Raw genomic sequence first — 19,884 nt, 5'->3', positions numbered from 1 at the left:
CGTGTTGCAAATGGCAAAATACCGTTCTTTTTTTTTTTAAGATTTTATTCATTTATTTGACAGAGATCACAGGTAGGCAGGCAGAGAGAGGAGGAAGCAGGCTCCCTGCTGAGCAGAGAGCCCGATGCGGGGCTCAATCCCAGGAGCCTGAGATCATGACCTGAGCGGAAGGCAGAGGCTTTAACCCACGGAGCACCCAGGCACCCCAATATTGTTCTTTTTGAGGCTGAGTCATATTCCATTGTCTATGGAGACCAGTGATTGTTTACCCTACCTCTTGACTTTTGAACATAAGCTTCATGTAAGAATGAAGTTTACTGTTGTAGCATTATCTTGAAAACTCATCCTTTCACTCAGAAAATACTTATCAATGATGTGCCAGGTACTGATAAAAAATTTGACTGCCCTGAAGTGGATTCCAAGTGTTTGTTGCATGCTGAAAGCCTTTTCATTTGCACGGTGTTATTTGTATCCACAGAAATCAGACCAGGACAAAGCTGCCTAGAGCCTTGATGTCCCACTTAGAAAAGAGATCTTGAACCCCTCTATAAAACTGTATTCCTCACTGCCTTGTTTTTACTTTTTACAATGAAAACTTTTAGTACGGGTAGATGAGGTGGCTTGTCGGATGTCACAAGAAATGTATTACAGTTGTAGTCAAAGAATAAAATGAATGATAAACCTCAACATTCAGGCTAGTAGATCCCTCCAAGGAGAAAGAGTGTTTTACGATCAATAAAATATACAGGAGGCAATTCAACTATATAGATATTTTATTTTGTAAGCAGCATTTTGGCTTCGTGAGAATTCACTGGTTTATTTCTTCATACCTTTTATATATCATAAATATTGCACAGGAATTTTCAGAGGTGAACTCAGAAAGCGGGGGGAGATAATGATGTATCTGGGAATGGAAATATGGTTTTAAAAATCCCTAAAATATTTAAGGTCTCTTTTCCTATAAATATGGATGTAAGAAAGAGCTCAGATTCAGGACTCATCTCTTTCCAGTGTGACGGTTTTGTCAGTGACATATTTTTAAAAGTATTTCCCTTATTCCTAAACTGTGTATCCAATATTCATGGCCAAAAAAAAAAAAAAAAGCTAAGGACACACTGTGATTGTTAGGGATCGCCTGCTTGGCATGGTCCCTACTGAATTAGCATCTGATTTTACCTGATGGCTGTTGCCCTCTGTGATGTGAGGGGTCCACAATCGGGGCATGTTTTCTTAGCAGGGAAATTGGCCCAGGACCAATCGAGCTAGTATTTGAAGTCAAAATTGCCTTTGCTAATGTTCTTTCTCTCTCTCTCTTGCTTTTTTTTTTTTTTTTTCTTTAACTGCAGTGAAGGGAGCAATCTGACCCCGGCTCATCATTACCCAGACTTCAGGTTTAAGACATATGCTCCACTAGCATTCCGATATTTCAGAGAACTTTTTGGTATCAAGCCTGATGATTACTTGGTAAGAACCTGTAATTTTCCTTCCTTCTCCAGGAATGTGTGATACAAACATTTGTCTCGTAGCAACAGTGACAAGGGGCTTGTGTCTCTTGTTTTAATAAAGCTCGGGAGCGTAATCAAAGGTCCAGGTTTCATAACGACGATAAATTTAGCTCCAGGAAATGTGATTGGCCTCTGCCGCCTTCACTGATAGCTACAAAATCTGCTTTAGTCATAGATATTGAAATAATTGTGGGATTGGTTGCTACTTCAGATGATTATTCTAACAGATATATTATAATGAGCTCTAAATACTCCTGTGAATTTTGCTGATTGGATTCTTTTTGAAAGCCTTCCTGTTTTAATTGCCATATTTACACAAGTTGTCTCAAACCTGCCTTGGCCCACAACCATTTTCACCTTGACCTACAACTTGAATGCCATTTCAGAGATGCTAAGTGGTTTTGTTCTCAACATCTCTTGATGCAAACTCTTTTTAAATGTGTCTTTATCTGGTACAGGGCATATTCTGCCCTTAGGCTTGTCTCTTCTCTGCATCATCTTTCTGGCACGCAGCAGGTACGGAACACGGCAGCCTTTTTGGGAGGTGGTCTAATGTGATCTCAGATTGCTACCTTTATTCCTGTTCAAGGAGCCAGGAGCTTCCTTTTTGTTTCAAGGGGAAAATGGTTTATTTCGTAATTTCATCACTGTTCACACCCTGGGGCTCTTCAGAATTGGTTTTCAAGAAGCTGCAGGAAGAGTGCCATCAAATATTTATTGTTCACCCCGTTCTGAATGATCTTAATAAGACTTGAGCCAGATCCTGGAATAAAGCTTTGCCGGGGAAGTATGGCAGCATTTATCCCTTGGAACAAAGAGTATTTAAACTGCATTTTATAATTTGGGTAAGATGTACGTGATAAAATTCACAACTGATTCTGTTCTGTGCTGATGAAAACCTGTGCATCTGCGACCCTCTCCTTTTTTTTTTTTAAGTTTTTTTTAACTCCAGTTAGCTAACATGCAGTGTTGCATGAGTTGCGGGTGTGCAACATGGTGAATCACCAGTGTTCATGACAACAGGTGCACTATTTCTATCACCTATTTCTCCCATCCCCCACCCCCCCACTCTGGTATGACCCCCTTCTTTGGTTGGGCTCTGAGAAACTCCTATGACTTCCGCCCCATGAGATCATACTTGCTCCTTGAGGCACATTAAAAAGGCTTCAGAGCAGTGGGGAGTAGAAAGTCCCTGGCCATCCTCCTGCTCTTAACTGTGTTCCTCCAAGTAAGCAGCTTTCTATCTTGCCATCCCCACTCACTGAGGTATCTGCTATCTCCACCCAGCACCTCCAACCTGCCCTCACCAGCTACTCCAGGACACAAAGCCACACATCTGAGGGGTGGGGAGTGGCGTGGGTGTGTGTAGATATGTTCTAGAAAAGATGTCTTCGGTTTCTGACCATTCTATAATTATTGAGCGTCACTGTCATTCAGGAAACACGTTTGGGAAGCTCAGTGGGGTCTTGATACCGTCTTACTGAAAACAAATTGTGCTCCGATCTCCTGCCACGTATTGGAAGTCGGTGGATGCTCCTTCTGAATTTCCTTGAGTTTCCGCTAGCCAAGGAGATGCCATACATTGTGCTTCAGAGCACAGATCCAGTCAGTGTGATGACCGTCTGTCCATCTGCCCTCCTCCCTTGCCCCTTCTGCGGTCACTGAGCTGCAGGCTGGGAAGCCCACTCTTGTACTCATTCTATCTCACAAAATCGCTTTCTTGGAGGAAGGCCTTTTCCTGATGAACGACGCACAGGGCTTCCACAGCTTCCCAATGAGCCTTTAGACTGGCCGAGTTACTTACGTCATGAGGTTAGAGACTGTGCAGAGGAGCACAGAGCAAGATGGCTTCTCAGAGCCGAAGTCTTTCTTCATGTAGCTGGCAAAAGGTGAATTAATCGGTCAGTACTTTGAGCACTTACTGTGGTGAAAATGCTTGGCTACGAATTACGGGGAGACTGAAAAATGATAAGTCATGATACTCAGAGAACTTAAAATCCAGCTGGAATGATGATTTGCTTATGTGGGAGAATCACAAACTTTACCGGGCAGTAACTAGACAGTCAGTACCCAAGGATGTCGGAGGAGGGGGCAGGGGGCCTCTGTCTGTTGTACCAAGGATGAGGAGGGCTTCTTCTGGGTGTGAAGTGGTTTAACTGCGATGTAGAAATTAGAAGGGATTTGAGTAGGTGGAAAAGAAGGGAAGCATATTCAGGGGAGGGGAGGTGGGACCAGAGACCCAAATGCTTATGTGTTTAGAAGCACTTTGGGTGGACCAAGATGGTGAGGAGAGGAAGGTTTGGATCAGGAAGTTGGAAAGACGGGGCCAGATCATGCAAATAAACAGTTTGTGTGTTTTTTTTTTTAAATTATAGGAAGCTGGTGAAATTTGAAGAGAGACTACGTATTCGATGAGGTTGAGGGATTGGGTTTTCAGTAGGATGATGGTGTTCTGGTTCTGTTTTCAAAGAGGAGCGTTTGGCTTTTTGAGACACGCGCTGAAGTTTCTATGGGTGGGATCCTGTGACGTCTGGGGTTTGCTTGGAAAGAATCTGAGGGAAGCAGGCAGAGGGGTGATTGGCGTATAGCGGAGACAAGACTGGCCGGGAGTTGATCATTGTGGAAGCTGGCGGGATGGTAGAGAGATGTTAATTACGCAGTTCTCTTTACTTTTATGTAGGTTTGAAATTTTCCATAATGAAGACTTGGAGGGTGGGGGAGAAAAAGACAGGAACAGGCAGGTCAGAGTGCTTTTGTCGGATTCCGTTTTTCCACCTCTCTGTAACCAGACCCATCTCTGGGACCTGCAAAAAAACAGACAAAGGTCTTGTAGCTGAACATGGCTGCCTGGACCCCAGTGGTTACGGCCGCCTACCTGTGGGCACTGAGACTCCCACTGGGGACACCCCAGCCCAGAACTAGAAGTTCACCTCCAAACCCTTCAACTGAAAAACCCCAGCCCGTGATTCAAAGTGTGGTAGATGAAGAAAGGGCTTTGAACCTGGCGTGATACGCTTCCCAGAATTAGGTATAACCCTCAGACTTCTTAGCACAACCATTCATTGTAGATGAACAGGCTAACGCTGGGGTCGGAGAGGTCCCCAAGGTTACGCACGCTGGTGGGCGCACAGTCTGGACCCGAACAAGCAGCCCCCAGCCCTCCCCCACCGCGTGCTTGTCCATTGACCCGCTGGCCCCGCGTGGACTCGAACAAGCACCCCCCAGCCTTCCCCCCGCGTGCTTGTCCATTGACCCACTGGCCCCGTGTGGACTCGAACAAGCACCCCCCAGCCCTCCCCCCACATGCTTGTCCATTGACCCGCTGGCCCCCCGGGCCACGGAGTCTCAGACCTCTCCTTCAGTGTGATCTCACCCTCACACTCGCTCAGCCACCAGACTGTGAGGTGTCCGTTCTGAAACATCTGGCCAGAGGAGTCAGCACCTCCAACAAAGCATTCTTTGGAAGAGTTAAGCCCAGATGAAGTAAAGGAGAATCAAATAAGACCACCATGAAAAAACTGTGTGAAGGAAAAAAAATTTAAAAGTATCATCCTGAGCACAGAGTCCATCCTGGCATCTATCAGACGGGCTCATCAAACCCGTATCTGTGAAGATCTACTGACCTAAAAGGGTGAAGAGGTGGTAGCGTTCTACAATAATGGTAACTGTCCAGAAAGATCGACTCTTGAATCCCCGTGACATGAGTGCATTTCTGCTTTGCTTTGTGCTCTTGCGTCTGGATTTGAGCCTGAATTACTCTGTTTTGTTCTCGGTACCGTGAAGGTTCACACGTGCATGCCAATTGCACGTTTCATGTTGGAACATGCATCATGTGGATTGTGAGACCGCACACCCGAGTGCTGATATGTGCCCTGCACGGGGACACACCTCCTTGCTTACTTGTTCCAAAATAAACGCCTCCCAAGAGAAGGTCAAGGGCCCCCAGAGCACGTTTTTCCCCCACATCTCTGCTTGGACAACAAGCCCTTGGTTTGATTTCCTGCTCCCCCAGGTGCCCCAGTGTTCCAGAATCCGGCGTGATTTATATGATGTCCTTCCAGACTCACGGGCACCAGTGGAGAGCAGGGGGGTGAATAGTTCACACTATCGGGGGGAAGAAAATGGCAGGAAGAATGATCTCCACCACGCTGAGCCGGTTTACATTGTTAACTTGCCTTGGCGGGGCCCAGCAGGGTTGTACTTTGTGGCCTTTCCAGTGGGGATCTTCGGGAGGCCCTGCAGGAAATCGAAGGAAGAGAATGGATGCGTTGGAACAGCTCGCACAAAAGAAAGGGCTGCGGGAAAGTGCAGAAGACGCGGGCGTCCACGTGGGCCTTGTGGATCAAGGCTAATTAAAATGTTCCCGTCCTGCCTCTTTATTTGCTCTTTAGTGGCACCGTTGCCCAGAAGGTTGGTCACCAGGTTCTAGGATGAGAACCGCAGAATTGCAGGTGGGAATCCTGGCCTCCTGATACCAGTCTGCGCACTGATGCTCCCGCGTTGTGACCCCCACCAGAGCCCAAACAGTTTCTTTTTGCGTGCATATTCCTGTGTGAATTACCTAATAGAGGACTGTTCAACAAGTAACCAACGAACTACTTCCCCTGTAATGTCACTGCTTATAGAAGAATTTGAGACTTTAATTGGAAACAGATGTTCGGGTCTGAATCCGGTTTTCTCTAGACAGCTCCTCCTGAATCGCCGCCCAATTTCCCTGTTTGCAGCCTCTCGTTTCTGCGTTCTGTGTTGTCATTGCCCTTCCACAACATCGACTCCTGTCTGGTAGAAGGTTGTGTGCCAGGACCTCCAAGCCTGTAAAACAGAGACTCAGAATTCCTAAAGAGAGTGCGGGGTCTGCCCTCACTCTTTCTAAGAGCTTCGGGTCCACCCCTTTGTTTGCCGGCGTCTCAGATTCGTGATTGCGCAAAAGACGCGTCTTGCTTCTGGACTCACTAGGAGTGTCGTGGTGTATCTGTGGGTAGCTCTCTGGTTGTCGGAGTTGGGCCTGAGGCATGGCCCGCTCTTGCTCACCTGAAAGGGGTCTGCCCCCCTCCCCTGCGCATGGCCACGCAGCAAGAACTAGGAACAGGGATAACCCTGTGGTCACTCTTTGCCAGCGGCTTTAAAAGCACCCACTTTAAAAGCTTCCAGCTGCTTTCCTGGAGATCTTGTTAGCGTCGTTTTAGAGATGAGGTTCCTTGGACTCTGGGTGACAGGGCTTGATTTAAAAAAAAAAAAAAAAAGGTGCTTCCTGGGGTGCCTGGGTGGTGGAGTGGGTCCAGGGCCAGATGCTTGATTTCGGCTCAGGTCATGATGTCAGGGTCCTGAGATCAAGCCCCACGTCAGGCTCTGCACTCAGCACGGAGTCTGCCCGAGATTCTCTCTCTCTCCCTCTGCTCCTCTTTCTCTCTCTTTATCTCTCTAAAATAAATAAGTTTGTTTTTTTTAAAAAAAGGGGTCGGGAAGTGATTTCATGTCCCAGGCCTGTCCAACTGATGAGCTTTCCACACGGGTCCCGCACCCACAACAGGGAAAACACCCTCTGCTTCCCCGGGGGTGTTCATGGCATTCTGTATGTGGTCTTGGGGCTATTTTTGTTTTCCTTCCTCATCTCTAAGACACCCATCATGGCAGTCACCTTCTCACTCTGCTCGCGTGGAAGCATCAGGAAGCCAGCCTAGAGGAAAGAGAAGTTGGAAAACAGAAGTTGCCCTGACTTTCAGAAAGGCCACACACACTCGCTGCTTTCTTTTCCTTAGAGAATTTTGTTTCCCTTATCCATGCACTGCCAAAGCAAGCTAATTTAAAGTCAGCGTCTAGAAACTGCCTTTTCATTGTTTCCTCCTGGTGTCTCCCTTCTCCGTCTTCCTCCCCCCACCTCCTACTCCCCGCCTTTCAGATTTCTCTGTGATGGGGACTTCGCTCTTCAGAAGCCCAGCTGAAAAAGCACTGGGGCATGTTCTAGATGTTTCCATCTTTGGGACCCAATTCTTTAAATCCACGGGGGCTGGTCTGGTCTTGCCTGTGGGTCCTGACCTTTTCCTCTGCTCTCAGTGTCTCTCTGGTCAGTAGTGGGAATTGTTAGTTGATAAACACTGAGCCCCTTGGCCCCAAATTTGACTTCCCTATGGTTCTTTGGCATTTGGTTGGATTGATAGCCCTTCACTTGTTGGTGGCGTGTGGCGTTCAGCCACAGTTCAACAAAAATTTATTTAGTGCCTGCCATGTGCATCATATCCCTCTCTGAGAGCCGCGTGGTTTGTGCTGTCCTGGAGCTCTGCAGGCTGCTGGGGACACGGAATAAGAAATGGGCATTTGAGGTCTTTTGTGGTAACTTCCACGATGAGAACATCCAGTGCCAAGAAGAAGATGATCTAGACTCATGGGACCAAGAAGAGTTTTCTGGAATAAGTGCCATCCATCAGATGATGAAAGCCTGAGTCACATAAGGGCTTCCTCACTGAGCCCCAGGCCTCTTTTGTCCCCTGACAGTGGCTTCTCAGCACAGAAGACAGAGTGGTGCTCTGCTCCAGACCTTCCTCTGGCTTTCAGCTCCCTTAGAGAAAAAGTCAGCATCTGTGCAGTGACCTGTGCCACCCTCTGTGGTCTGGCCCATGTGCTCATTGCTCTCCTGACTCCCTCGACTCTGGCCACTGGTCTCCTGGCTATGCCTTGAACTCCCCAGGTCTCAGGACCTTTGTATTTGCCCTCCCCTCTCCTGGACACATCCTTCCCCCAGACAGCCACGGGCCTCTGCTCAAATGCCCCCTTCTCAGGGAAGCTTCCAGTGGCCAGCACTACTCAAAATTGATGGTAAACCAACCCTATCTCCTTTCCATGCCCCATCTTCTCCATAGCACTTACCATGTCCTGATACATAATTTCTTACTTGTTTCCTACCTGTTTTCTCCTGTTGGGATCCAAGCTTCCTGAATGCCTGGGATATTACAGATGCCCAGGACCCGTTTTCTCAAGCTAAATGAATTCATGAATGAGGAGTAGTCAGCCTGGTGAGGGGAGAGCAGAGGTGAGTCTTGGTAGAGGAAGATGTAGGGTCCCAGTCGTTGAGAGTCTTTGGCACATTTGCGGAAAGGGGAAGTGGCTGTCTGGGTCTAGAGCTAGATTTTAAGGAGGGAAGTGATAAAGGAGAAGGCTGGAGAGCAGGGCTGGGCCACACATGGCCTTGACAACTGTGGTAGGAAATCTGGGTGTTATCTTCTAACCAGATGGTAGAAACCCCTGGAAGATAGGAAGACACAGGAGGATGAGATCCGATTGGCATTTTAGAAACATCTCTGGCTTCCTGGTAGAAAACGCGCAAGAGAAGTCAAGAGTGGATCCTCGAGGCCAGGTTGAGTCTCCCACAGTAATGAAGGCATGATGTGAAACTACTGAACTTAGGGTATGAGCAAAAGAGAGGGCATGAAGGGGACAGATATAATCAATAATCTGGGTATGAAAGGTGAGGAAATGGGAAGCATCAAGGATGATGCCCAAATTTCCAGTTTGGGAACAAAATGAGTAAGAGAGAGAATATAGAGATTGGGGGTAGGGGGGGATCTAGAATCACCATGTATGGTTGGGCAAGTTGTGCTCTGCCCAAGAATATGTGGCTAAGCTAAAGGAGTAGAGACTGGAATCCAGCCCTTCTAATCCTGAGCCTTGTATCTGACCCAGGGCTACATCTGCCAGAAGAAAAAGGAGCCTTTGAAAGTGTTCTGGCCTAGAGCTACAGCTGTTAAGAGTCCTCTCCTTACTGAAACTGTGCATGGATGACATCTTTTGGGAAAGTAAATAGTGAGAAGAGAACAGGTGTTGGTGTTCATGTGACAAAAACACAGTATGAGTCATACCTTCAGTTGTTACGTTACAGACACTTGCCGGAAACAGCACCGTAGACCACACCATTGTTTGCATTATTTCACTGGACAAATGTGATGACTGATGATTCTCTCAGTGACACTGGGGGGGGGTGTTTCAGAAGGCATTTCTGTTTCTCATAGAATTATTAGGATAAATGGATCAATTAAAGTTTTAGAAACCTCGAAGAGGGGCGTCTGGGTGGCTCAGTGGGTTGGGCCGCTGCCTTTGGCTCGGGTCGTGATCTCAGGGTCCTAGGATCGAGTCCCGCATCAGGCTCTCTGCTCAGCAGGGAGCCTGCTTCCTCCTCTCTCTCTCTTTCTCTGTCTGCCTCTCTGCCTACTTGTGATCTCTCTCTGTCAAATAAAAATAAATAAAAATCTTAAAAAAAAAAAAAAAGAAACCTCAAAGAGCCCTCTTAGTGGAACCTCCTTTGAAAGCTCATGACAGAGAACTTCCTACTTCAGAATGGTCTAGATGTGTAATCCTGTGATTTTCCTCCTTGGAGTCTTTGTGTACAGTGAATGTATTTTTTAAATTTTTTATTTAAAATTCAATTTAATTAGTATATAGTGTAGTACTAGTTTCAGAGGTAGAACTTAGGGATTCATCAGTTGCATGTAAACACCCAGTGCTCATTTGCTCACATGCCCTTTTTAATGCCCAGTTACCCCTTCCCCTTCTCCCCGCCTAGTTTATTTCCTTGCGTTAAGAGTCTCTTATGGTTTGTCTGCCTCTCTGTTTTCATCTCATTTTTCCTTCCCTTCCCCTATGTTCTTCTGTTTTGTTTCTTAAATTCCGCCTAAAAGCGACATCATATAATTGTTTTTCTCTGCTTGACTTTTTTCACTTAGCATAATACCCTCTAGTTCCATCTACCTCCACGTTGCAATGGCAAGATTTCCCTTCTTTTTGATGGTTGCGTAATGTTCCATTGTATATATATACCACATCTTCTTTATCCATTCATCTGTTGATGGACATCTGGACTTGTTCCCTAGTTTGGCTCTGGTGGGCATTGCTGCTATAAACATTGGAGTGCACGTGCCCCTTCAAATCATGATGTCTGTATCCTCTGGAGAAATACCTAGTAGTGCATTTTTAATTATTTATTTATTTACCCCTGCAGTATTCCATCTGCAGTGAACCTCTAATAGAGCTGTCCAACCCCGGAGCCAGTGGATCCTTGTTTTTTGTGACCAGTGATGATGAATTTATCATCAAAACCGTTCAGCATAAAGAAGCTGAATTCCTTCAGAAGCTACTGCCAGGCTATTACATGGTAAGTAACTGTCGATAATTAAAACTCCTACATGAGATGTAATTACTTTCCACAAGGTTTCCCCCCCCCATGCTTTTTTTATAGTAACCCTCTGGCATGTTTCTTTCTCTTGGGTGAGCTTCGTTTTGCATTTGGATTCTACCGTGACTGTTGTTGAATAGATTTTACCAAGTAGAACTGTTAGCAGAGGATAGTTGACTCACACAGTTCTGGGTTCAAATCCCAGCTTAGCCATTAGTGAATGGTATGACCACAAGGAAGCCATAGAACCTCTGAGCTGTAGTCTCCTCCATCTTTCAAAGCTATGAAATGCCTGTCTTGGAAGCTTGTTGTGATAGAGAAAGATTACAGGGTGTGAGATAAAGGAAGCAGTGCCTTGCCAAGTTCTGGGCTCCCAGTCCAGAGTCATAATGTGAATGCTTAGCATTCATTGAGCGCTAAGCTATATGTGAAACACAGCTGTAAAAATATTATTTAATTCCCAAATCTGCTGGAGATGAATCAGACATATAAATACAGGGATCAGAAATCGAAATGAAATCTCAGTGGACAGGATGGATGGGATTTTTGATCCTGAACAAAACTGGGAAAATTTTTTAGAGCCTATTGTCTACTTTATATTAGAAAACACAGAAGATCCAGAAAAGCAAGAAAAATGCAACCAACTCTCATTCTTTGCCCAAGGTACATATTACTAATATTCGGTGTATGTCCTTCCTGATGTATTCTGTTCATATGCACATTTTTTGTGAATAATTTTGTGAAAGTGGGATCAAATGGTCATTGCACTTTACTAACCTGCTAAGTAAGTAGATCTTAAACATGTAGATTTCTACACTTAGGGGAACTAGTCTCTTGTTCTAGAACTGCATTGTCCAATAGGGCAGTCATTAGCCATATGCAGCTATTAACTTGAAATTAATTGGAGTTAAATGAAATGGTAAGATCAAGCTGGACAAGTGGTTTATCCCAATCATGTAAGCTAGTATAACAAATAGTGTAATTCATCCAGTTAACAAGAAAAAATGTGAACATCTTGTGGTAATCCAAATAAATGTTGCATAGAAACCAAGGCATTCAAAATTCAACAGCTTCTCCTGGTTAAAATTCTTTAAACTGGCAGGGAAGTTTTAACATAAATTAATTGACACACACATTATGCATTGATCAGTCCTCAGGAGTTACATAGTACCTCATGGAGAAGAACAAGAGCCATTTCATTGGAAATAATGGGAAAAGATAAGGATGCCTTCCATCATTGGTCCTTTCTGCTACATTTGCAAGAATCTCTAGGAATAACTTTTTGAGTACGAAAAGAAACAAAAGTGTAAATACTCTTCGCTTGTAAATAATACAATTAAAAATGAGTAAAACGTCAAGAAAATTAGCCAGCAGTTTCTAGAGGTAACAAGAGCCCAGCAGATTTGCTGGATGTAAGATATATCTATGCAATCCATTGTATTCCATTATGTAGATCATCTAGAATAAGTAGAATAGAAGGGAGAAAAATGAGATCCTGTTTATGAAGACAATAACTTAACAGCGAACGTTATTAGAATAAAAATACAAGTGAATGAAGGCAGACTATCATTCTGGTCAGGAAAGCAAGTAATAGTTAGCACTATAATGTCTGAGCAATAACCCCAACAGAATTTTTGTAATAGGAACTCTAAAATTCTTGAGTCTTTAAAAATAAATATATAAGAACAATATGAAAGAAACTACAAGTGGTTATTGAAAGGCATAAAACAAAGTTATAACATAATGAGACACAATCTGTTCCTGAACTCAGTGTTGTAAGGATTTCAGTTCTCCCAAATCATGTTCTAAACCCAGTCTGATTCCAACCAAGAATGCCAGTAGGGCTGCATCTCTGAGAAAACACCAAGTGTCATGGGACACCAATGTTGTGGGTGGGCTTGGGGGTCCCAGGGGCCATGCAAAGACACAGTGGCTTCTCTGTGGGCCAAAGACAAGGAGCGGATTCCTGTCACCAAGCTGGGACTCCTGGTCAATGATGTGAAGATCAAGTCCTGGAGGAGATATGTTTCTTCTCAAGGAATCTGAGATGATTGACTTTTCCTGGGGACACCCATCAAGGATGAGGTTCTGAAGACTATGCTCGTGCAAAAGCAGATCTGTGCTGGCTATTGGACCAAGTTCAAGGCATTTGTTGCCATCGGAGATGACAATGGACATGGCAGTCTGGGGGTTAAATGTTCCAAAGAGGTCGCCACTGCCATCCATGGGGCCATGATCCCTAACAAGTTTTCCATCGACCTGTGTAGTGAGGTGACTCGGGGAACATGATTGGCAAGCTCTGTGCTGTCCCATGCATGGTGACCGGCCACTGTGGCTCTGTGCTAGGGTGCCTCACTCCTGACCCCAGGGGTTGCTGGCACTGCCTCAGCTCCTGTACCCAAGAAGCTACTGATACTGGCCAGTACAGACAACAGGTCCCCTTCAGCCAAGGACTGCACTGCCACCCTGGGCAACTTCGCCAAGGCCACTTTTGATGTCATAACCAAGTCTTAGAGCTAGCTCACTCCGACTCTGGAAACAGACTACGTTCACCAAGTTTCCCCATCAGGGATTCCCTGACCATCTTGTAACAACCCATACCAGAATCTTTGTGCAGAGGACCCAGGCTCCCGCTGTGGCCACCACATGCTTTATAAAGGAAATAAAGTGAACTAAGTCTGTGTTTTAAAAAAGTGCCAATAGGATTTTGACCTGAATTAGTTCATTTGAAATGAAAACAAAAACAAAAAGGGAAAACAAGTATCATTTTAAGAGCACTTAAAAAAACAACAAACAGTGGAAGGGAGGAGTTGTAAGACTGGACAAAACATTTTTGATGAAGAATTAAGATAGTGAACCTGCCATAACATACACCAAAAACCCATAAACTTTCTATTATTAAAGGTATTAATATATTAATGAAATAATACAGTGCTAGACAAATACATCAGTGAATTGAGATAATTCCATATTTCAGATCTTTCCACACACAGAATCATTCTAATGGAGTAAAAATCAAATATAATGACCAAACTTAAAATTTTGGAAGAAAAGAGAAGAAATTTAGGACCTTAGGATATAAAAAGCTTCGCTAAACAGGAAGCAAAAAGAAATCACAAGAAAGAAGTACGTAAATGTGACTATACTTAAGTGTAATTATATCAAGGGCAAATCATCAGTATCACAAACAAACAAAAAACACCAGACACAAAATTAACGTAAGCACATAGACTGTTTCTAGAATGATAAAAAGTGAGGACAGTAGTTAAAAGTTGGGAACTGGTACAGGATCAGGGGATAGTAGAGAAACTTTCATGATGTGAAGTGCTTTCCAGCATACTGTTCTTAATTTGTCACCTACTTTTAAAGTGAAACAAAAATAGGCTTGTATTTTTTATTAGTACAGTAAAAAAGATAACATACTGGGAGAAAATATTTACCCCACAGAGAGTAGGAAAATGATAAGTATCCAGAGTGTATCAAGAACTCCAATAATAACAAAAACTTACAGAAGAACAGGCAAAAGATATTAACACAAAATTGTCTTCAAAATGGCTAAAAATACATACACATGTTACATTTCTCTAATAGTCAGTGGTATTCCAGTTTTTTTTTTTAGTTAACTTTTTTTTTTTAAACCTGTCATGTGTACAGAGATTTTAAGCTTGATGCTACTCATCATGGAAGAAGGGTGAGGGGAAATACATTATCTTACAAAGTGTGATTGTAAGTTGGTCTACCCATCTTGGAATATACTTTTAAATTTAAAATGCTCATCATTAGACCCCAGCCATTAATTTTCTTTTTAGCTCCCATAGATCATAGTCACACATGTTCTTTGCCTGTTTTTAGTTGAATCTCAGGACTCTCTGTCCATTTTTAGTTCAACCACTTTTAATGCTATGGGTTGAGAATGATTAAGGTATTGTTCCAATGAGCCAACTCAAGTATCTGATCAGAGACGGGGTTATTTTAGTAATGACCATGAATAAAGAGACTCACACTCTGTTTTTAATTCTCCTATTAGATGAAAACACACATTTTACATACAGTCTTCTTTTGTGAAAATAAAATTTACATGTTTTTTTTCTCTTTTTAGAACTTAAACCAGAATCCAAGGACTCTTTTGCCAAAATTTTATGGACTGTATTGCATGCAGTCAGGAGGCATCAATATCAGGATTGTGGTGATGAACAACGTCTTACCACGCTCCATGAGAATGCACTTCACATATGACCTGAAGGGCTCCACTTACAAGCGAAGAGCTTCCCGAAAGGAGAGAGAAAAATCCAACCCCACGTTTAAGGACTTAGATTTCCTGCAAGACATGCACGAAGGGTTATATTTTGACACAGAAACGTACAATGCGCTCATGAAAACACTTCAGAGGGACTGCCGGGTAAGGACATGTCATCACCGTGGTGGCCTTTGGACAGGTGTCTGTGGTCTTGTAGCCTTGGTAAGGAATGTCCAGAGCAGACATGGGGCAATCTCATCATTCACAGTCCTGGTGCCCATCCGTGCTTCCTTGATGTTGAAGGAATTGGTGGATGATAAGGGAATTGTCTGGAGTATCTGTGGATTTTATTTAAAAAAAAAAAACAAAAAAAGCTTAGTCTGCTTTCTTTGGTAAAATGAAACATGTTTTTTAATCTGTTCATCCACTCCTGTGGTTAAGCTGGAGGGAAAGGAAATTAGGTGTAATGTAATGATTAGCCAGAAAAGCCGTATCCAAACCTTAATACAGGTAAGAGTCCCCCGGGAGAGAAGTTTAGAGAGTTGATACGCCGATCTCTAGATCGAGGCAGAAGCATGAGGCAAGGGATACATTTGCCGAGATTATTTTGGGCAATCAGGAATGAGTCTCGACAGTTAGAGCAAAGACTGTTATATGCAGACTTAGCCAGAGTGATTGTCAGAAAGGAGGAGGAATTTAGAGTCCCCCAGCCTGCAATTCTTAGGAACCACATAATAAGACCCAGAACCTGGGAGAGATGTTTCCGACATGGTGAACTTACAGAGAGTAGGTAAAGGTTCCCTTGGAGAAAAAGAGGAAAATGGAGCTCTTCTGAAGAATGATGGTCATTTGGTGAACAAATTCTCAGAAATAGCATTTTGTGGCCCAGGTGCCCTTGGGAGAACCATTTAGGTTCTCAGCCAAGTTGGTTCTCAGCCAAGTTGGAGGCAGGCAGACATTGGGCTCCGACCTGGCCAGGGTGGGTAGGACTCACAGCACCTGATTTCTGGGCCATATGAGCTGTGCCTTCCAGACTGTGGCTTTCTGGACCTTGTGTGGGCCTGGACAGATGACCTGCATTGGTCAGAACAGAGACGGGGGACAAATCCTTGCTGAGAAACACAGCCCTACTATTTGTGGGTCTTTTCTTTCTGTAATGATGTGCGGGAGAATGCACTGAGGTGTCTCATTGGCATGGGTTGTTGCATTGATAGAGATGTTACTCCACAGAAACATTTTTTTAAGATTTATTCATCAGAGAGAGCACAAGCAGGGGGAGCTGCAGGCAGAGGGAGAAGCAGCGCCCCCCGCCCCAGCAGAGAGCTTGATACGGGACTCGATCCCAGGACCCTGGGATCATTACCAGAGCAGAAGGCAGAGGCTTAATTGACTGAGCCCCCCAGGCAGCTGCATAGCTCCTATTCTTAATGCTTGGTGAGCTAGGCTAGCCTACGATCTTTTTTTCAGCATACATGTCATTTAATTTTCTCAGCATCCATTTGAAGCCCGTACTGTTCACCTTCCCATTTTAATTGGTGGATAATTAGGCTCTTAAAGAGGTTAAGAAACCTGCCCAGCATTACTTAGCAAGTGAGTGGCAGAGCCCACACCTGTTTGGGTACAAAGCATGTGCTCTTCACAGTTAAAATGTAAAGATTCGCTGTCAGGATTTTTTTTTTATTATTATTATCTTTTTAGAAGTCAGGGGAGGAACAGTGGGAACTGAGCAAACAACAACAACAACAGCAAAAATATCCCAACTGTGCTATTCAGATATCTGGGTGGATATGAATGATTCATGTTTTTCTTTAAAAAAGAAAACAAAACAAAATGCTCACATTTTAGCAAAAACCTTTTCCTGTGCTTTTTCTGCCCTTACAGGATGTGGGTGAAAAGTGACTCTGAATTCCCCAGAGTTTAGTACAATCCCCTTTGCTTTTAGATTTGCTTTCTCTTTGTGCGTGTGTGTGCTTCTGGCCTCTTTCATATGGAAAGCCATTTTTTTTTTCTGTCTTTTAAAAACACAGAGTCCTGTGCCAGAAAGAAAAAAAAAAGGGAAAAAAACGTAGAAAAGCCATAGCTCCCGATCCGTCGGTTTATTTGTGTTTCCTGAGCCCAGCACTGATAGAACGAGGTCAGACTTGACTCTCCATCAGGAGAGAGACCCTGGAGATCTGCCTTTTTATTTTTTATTTTCGGAAGACTTGTTGTTTTGTGGAAGGTCAGCGTGGAGGTCCTAACCCCAGTGCCCTCTTCCTGGCTACATTTGCTCTTGGCCTAAACACAGACCGCAGGATTTCTTTAACTTAATGCACAACCTTTGTCTTCAGAAAGGCTCTTCTCAGGGTGGGGTGAGGGCAGGTACTTGCCTCACTGTGGGGGACCCACCAGGGCCCTTCCACCATCTGCCTTGACTGCGACCAAGGCCTTTATGACCTGCGGTCAGCAGCTGGTTCTCTGAGCAGAGCTGCCATGAGGAGTTTGGGCCCATTTCCGGAGCAGTGGGTCTTCATATGCCATAGTCATGGGTCTCTTGGCAAAACTGACGGAAGCTGTGAACTGTCTCCCCAGAAAAGTGCTTATCCATTCCACAACTCATCCATTCCGGGGGATCCTGAGTCCCCTGGAGCCCGGGACCCCCCCCACACTTCGTCCCAAGCTCAGAGGCGCCATCCTAGAGCTGGGCAGCGATCTGCTGTCCCTCTTCAGGTTGTCCCTCCAAAGAGCCGCCACCCTTGGTGCTGGAACAGGTTGGCGTTGCTGAGGGCGTCTCTCGGCCTCACATCCCCCTCACTCTTTAGAACCAAGCTTCAGTGTAGGCCGGGGTGCCGCGGAGGTGTGGGGAAGATGGGGGGTCACCCCAGCACTAGCTCCAGTGCTATCTGTGGTTCACGGCCCTTGGTCTCCATGAAGTGCTACCGCCAAACCCCCAGCGGGCAGGGGACTGAGCTTTACCCTATCCGCAGCCCAGCCACAGGAAGGTGTACCGGGCCCATCCTAAGATACATCCTTTCATTCACTTGTCGGACACGCGCCGCAGGCCTACTATGTGCCAACATGAGGCAAAGGACCACCATGTCTGATCCTTGTCGTACAGCGCATTAGGTGCAGTGATCATATTCTCGGGCTGTGGGTGGATCAGAGTAGGTGACATCATGGCTTCGGTTTGGGGAAGAGTTGTCCAGGCAGGCAAAGCAGTTAGAGATGTGTTTCGGAAGAGAGAACAGTGGAAGCTAGACATGAAGTAGCAGGACATGGTCCGAGAGCTGGAAGTCTTGGGCATTGCCGCCGTTAATGGTAAGGGAGAGCATATGAGGCAGGAGAGAAAAGCCGTCGGGAGCCAAAGCATGTCAAAAGGCGCTTTCCGGCCGTGCCAGGGTCCCCTTGAAAGCTTAGAAGTGGCAGATCCAGGAATCCCAGACCTTCAGACCCCAGCTCGTCTGCTGCTCCCAAGCAGTTATGATAAACCTCCCGACCTCTTGGCTGGCCTCTCGCTTCCTGCCCGTTCACTGCTCCCATTTTCTTGGCTTGACATCTCGGGCCCCAGGATCCCATTCCCGTTGCGGGCGCACTGGCCGAAAGACACCTGCGCATGGTTCATTGGCCCGGCTTCACCGGTGTCCGCTGTGTCCTGCTCCCCACAGTCTCCTCCCGTCGGTGTCGGTCCCAGTCAGAGCTGCTTCAGGACCCTTGTGTCCCAAATGGCCTGATCTGCCTCCCCGCACAGAGAGCTGTTTTCTGCCAGGATCCTTGGAGCAGCCCTGCTTCCCCGGCCCGAGCTTGGGCCCTGTGTTGGTCCATTCCCGGCCCCCTCTTCCACAGAGCACCCAGCCGCTTGGCACTCTCCTAGAAAACGAAATGCGGTGTATCTTACAAACTTGCCGAGCTTCCTCCCATACGATTCAAGCAGAAGCTCTTTCCAGAAGCCGGGATCCAGATCCTGGGCTCCCCGCAGTCTCCACGTTATTGGCAGCATCTGAGGGAAGTGGGTCTGTAGATCCCCGGGTCCCCTTTCTGGAAGCATTTCTGCTGCCCCGGCCTCACCCTCCGCCTGCCACGGACGGCCGTCTACACCCGCAAGTGAGCTTGGCCCAGGGTGGCAGTGGGGACGGGCGCCCTCCGGGACATCCTAGCTCACTTGTTGCTCTCAAAAACAGGAAGTAGGGTTTATTCAAACCATCCCCACGTGACGAACAAGCTGAGAGGCATTGCTTTGTACTCAGTAAGTCGCTGTGTCCCGTCCAGTCTGCCTCCTAAGTAACTCTTGGAGCTGCCCCCGTCACTGCCTATACACAGCCGCTGCCTTTACTGAGACCCTGGTGATTCGCTCCTGGGGCCTTTGCAGGAGCATCTTTACTGATTTTTAAGGTCATTGCCTTGCGGCGTGTCCTCAAGCCTGCCTCAGTTACTGCTCAGAAGACGCCGGTCCCTTAAGGTCCTCTAAGTGAGGCTCCCCGTTGCCCTTGAGCCAAAGCCCCACTCTTCCTAGCTTGAGACACTGAGATCCCTCTTGCTCTGGTCCCGGTACCTTCTCCAGATGCTCCTTCCACTTCCTTTTTGGCCTTCTCTTGCCTCTGTCCGAAGCACCTTCTCTCTCCAGCCATTCCCATCTCCCAGACCCACTCTGTGAAGGTTTGGGCCTCCCTGCCTGTGTCCCTCTGCGGGGCTCTCCTTCCCCACCCTGCTTCACCTTGCCCTCCCACGCTCCCCTCGGGACTCCCCCCCCCACCCTGCCCCGGGGGCTCACTTCCTCTGAGACCACCATGCTGTGGCTCCCCAGCACCCTGGGGTGACCTCTTTTGTGGGATTTCCTTCACTCTTTTATTTATTCGCATGCAGGTCCTTGAGCTCGAGCATCAAACCTTCATCTCTCACCGTGTCTGCATCGTCTGATGCTTAGCACATGTTTCTTGAACTACGTATTTGAGCCAAGGAATAAGCGCGATCAACTGTCGGGTGACAGTCGCGCTTGGGTCACA

General features: G+C 46.0%; 1 protein-coding gene and 1 pseudogene across 3 annotated transcripts in view; both read left to right on the top strand.

The window, feature by feature from the left end:
• The window catches only part of PIP5K1B (phosphatidylinositol-4-phosphate 5-kinase type 1 beta), a 295,704-nt gene that overhangs the window by 177,753 nt on the left and 98,067 nt on the right, over positions 1-19,884 (top strand). For all 3 annotated transcript variants that reach the window (XM_044265941.1, XM_044265942.1, XM_044265943.1), the window contains exons 5-7: positions 1,347-1,464; positions 10,495-10,647; positions 14,768-15,067. In XM_044265941.1, the coding sequence (XP_044121876.1) occupies positions 1,347-1,464; positions 10,495-10,647; positions 14,768-15,067 (571 nt within the window). The remainder of the gene's footprint in view (positions 1-1,346; positions 1,465-10,494; positions 10,648-14,767; positions 15,068-19,884) is intronic.
• LOC122917005 lies at positions 12,541-13,339 on the top strand (annotated as a pseudogene).

This window comes from Neovison vison, chromosome 9 (genome assembly GCF_020171115.1).
Source record: "Neovison vison isolate M4711 chromosome 9, ASM_NN_V1, whole genome shotgun sequence".
In the NCBI taxonomy this organism is placed as follows: Eukaryota; Metazoa; Chordata; class Mammalia; order Carnivora; family Mustelidae; genus Neogale; species Neogale vison.
The sequence above is the reverse complement of the archived record's forward strand: the minus strand, read 5'-3'. Positions and strand labels throughout refer to the sequence as shown.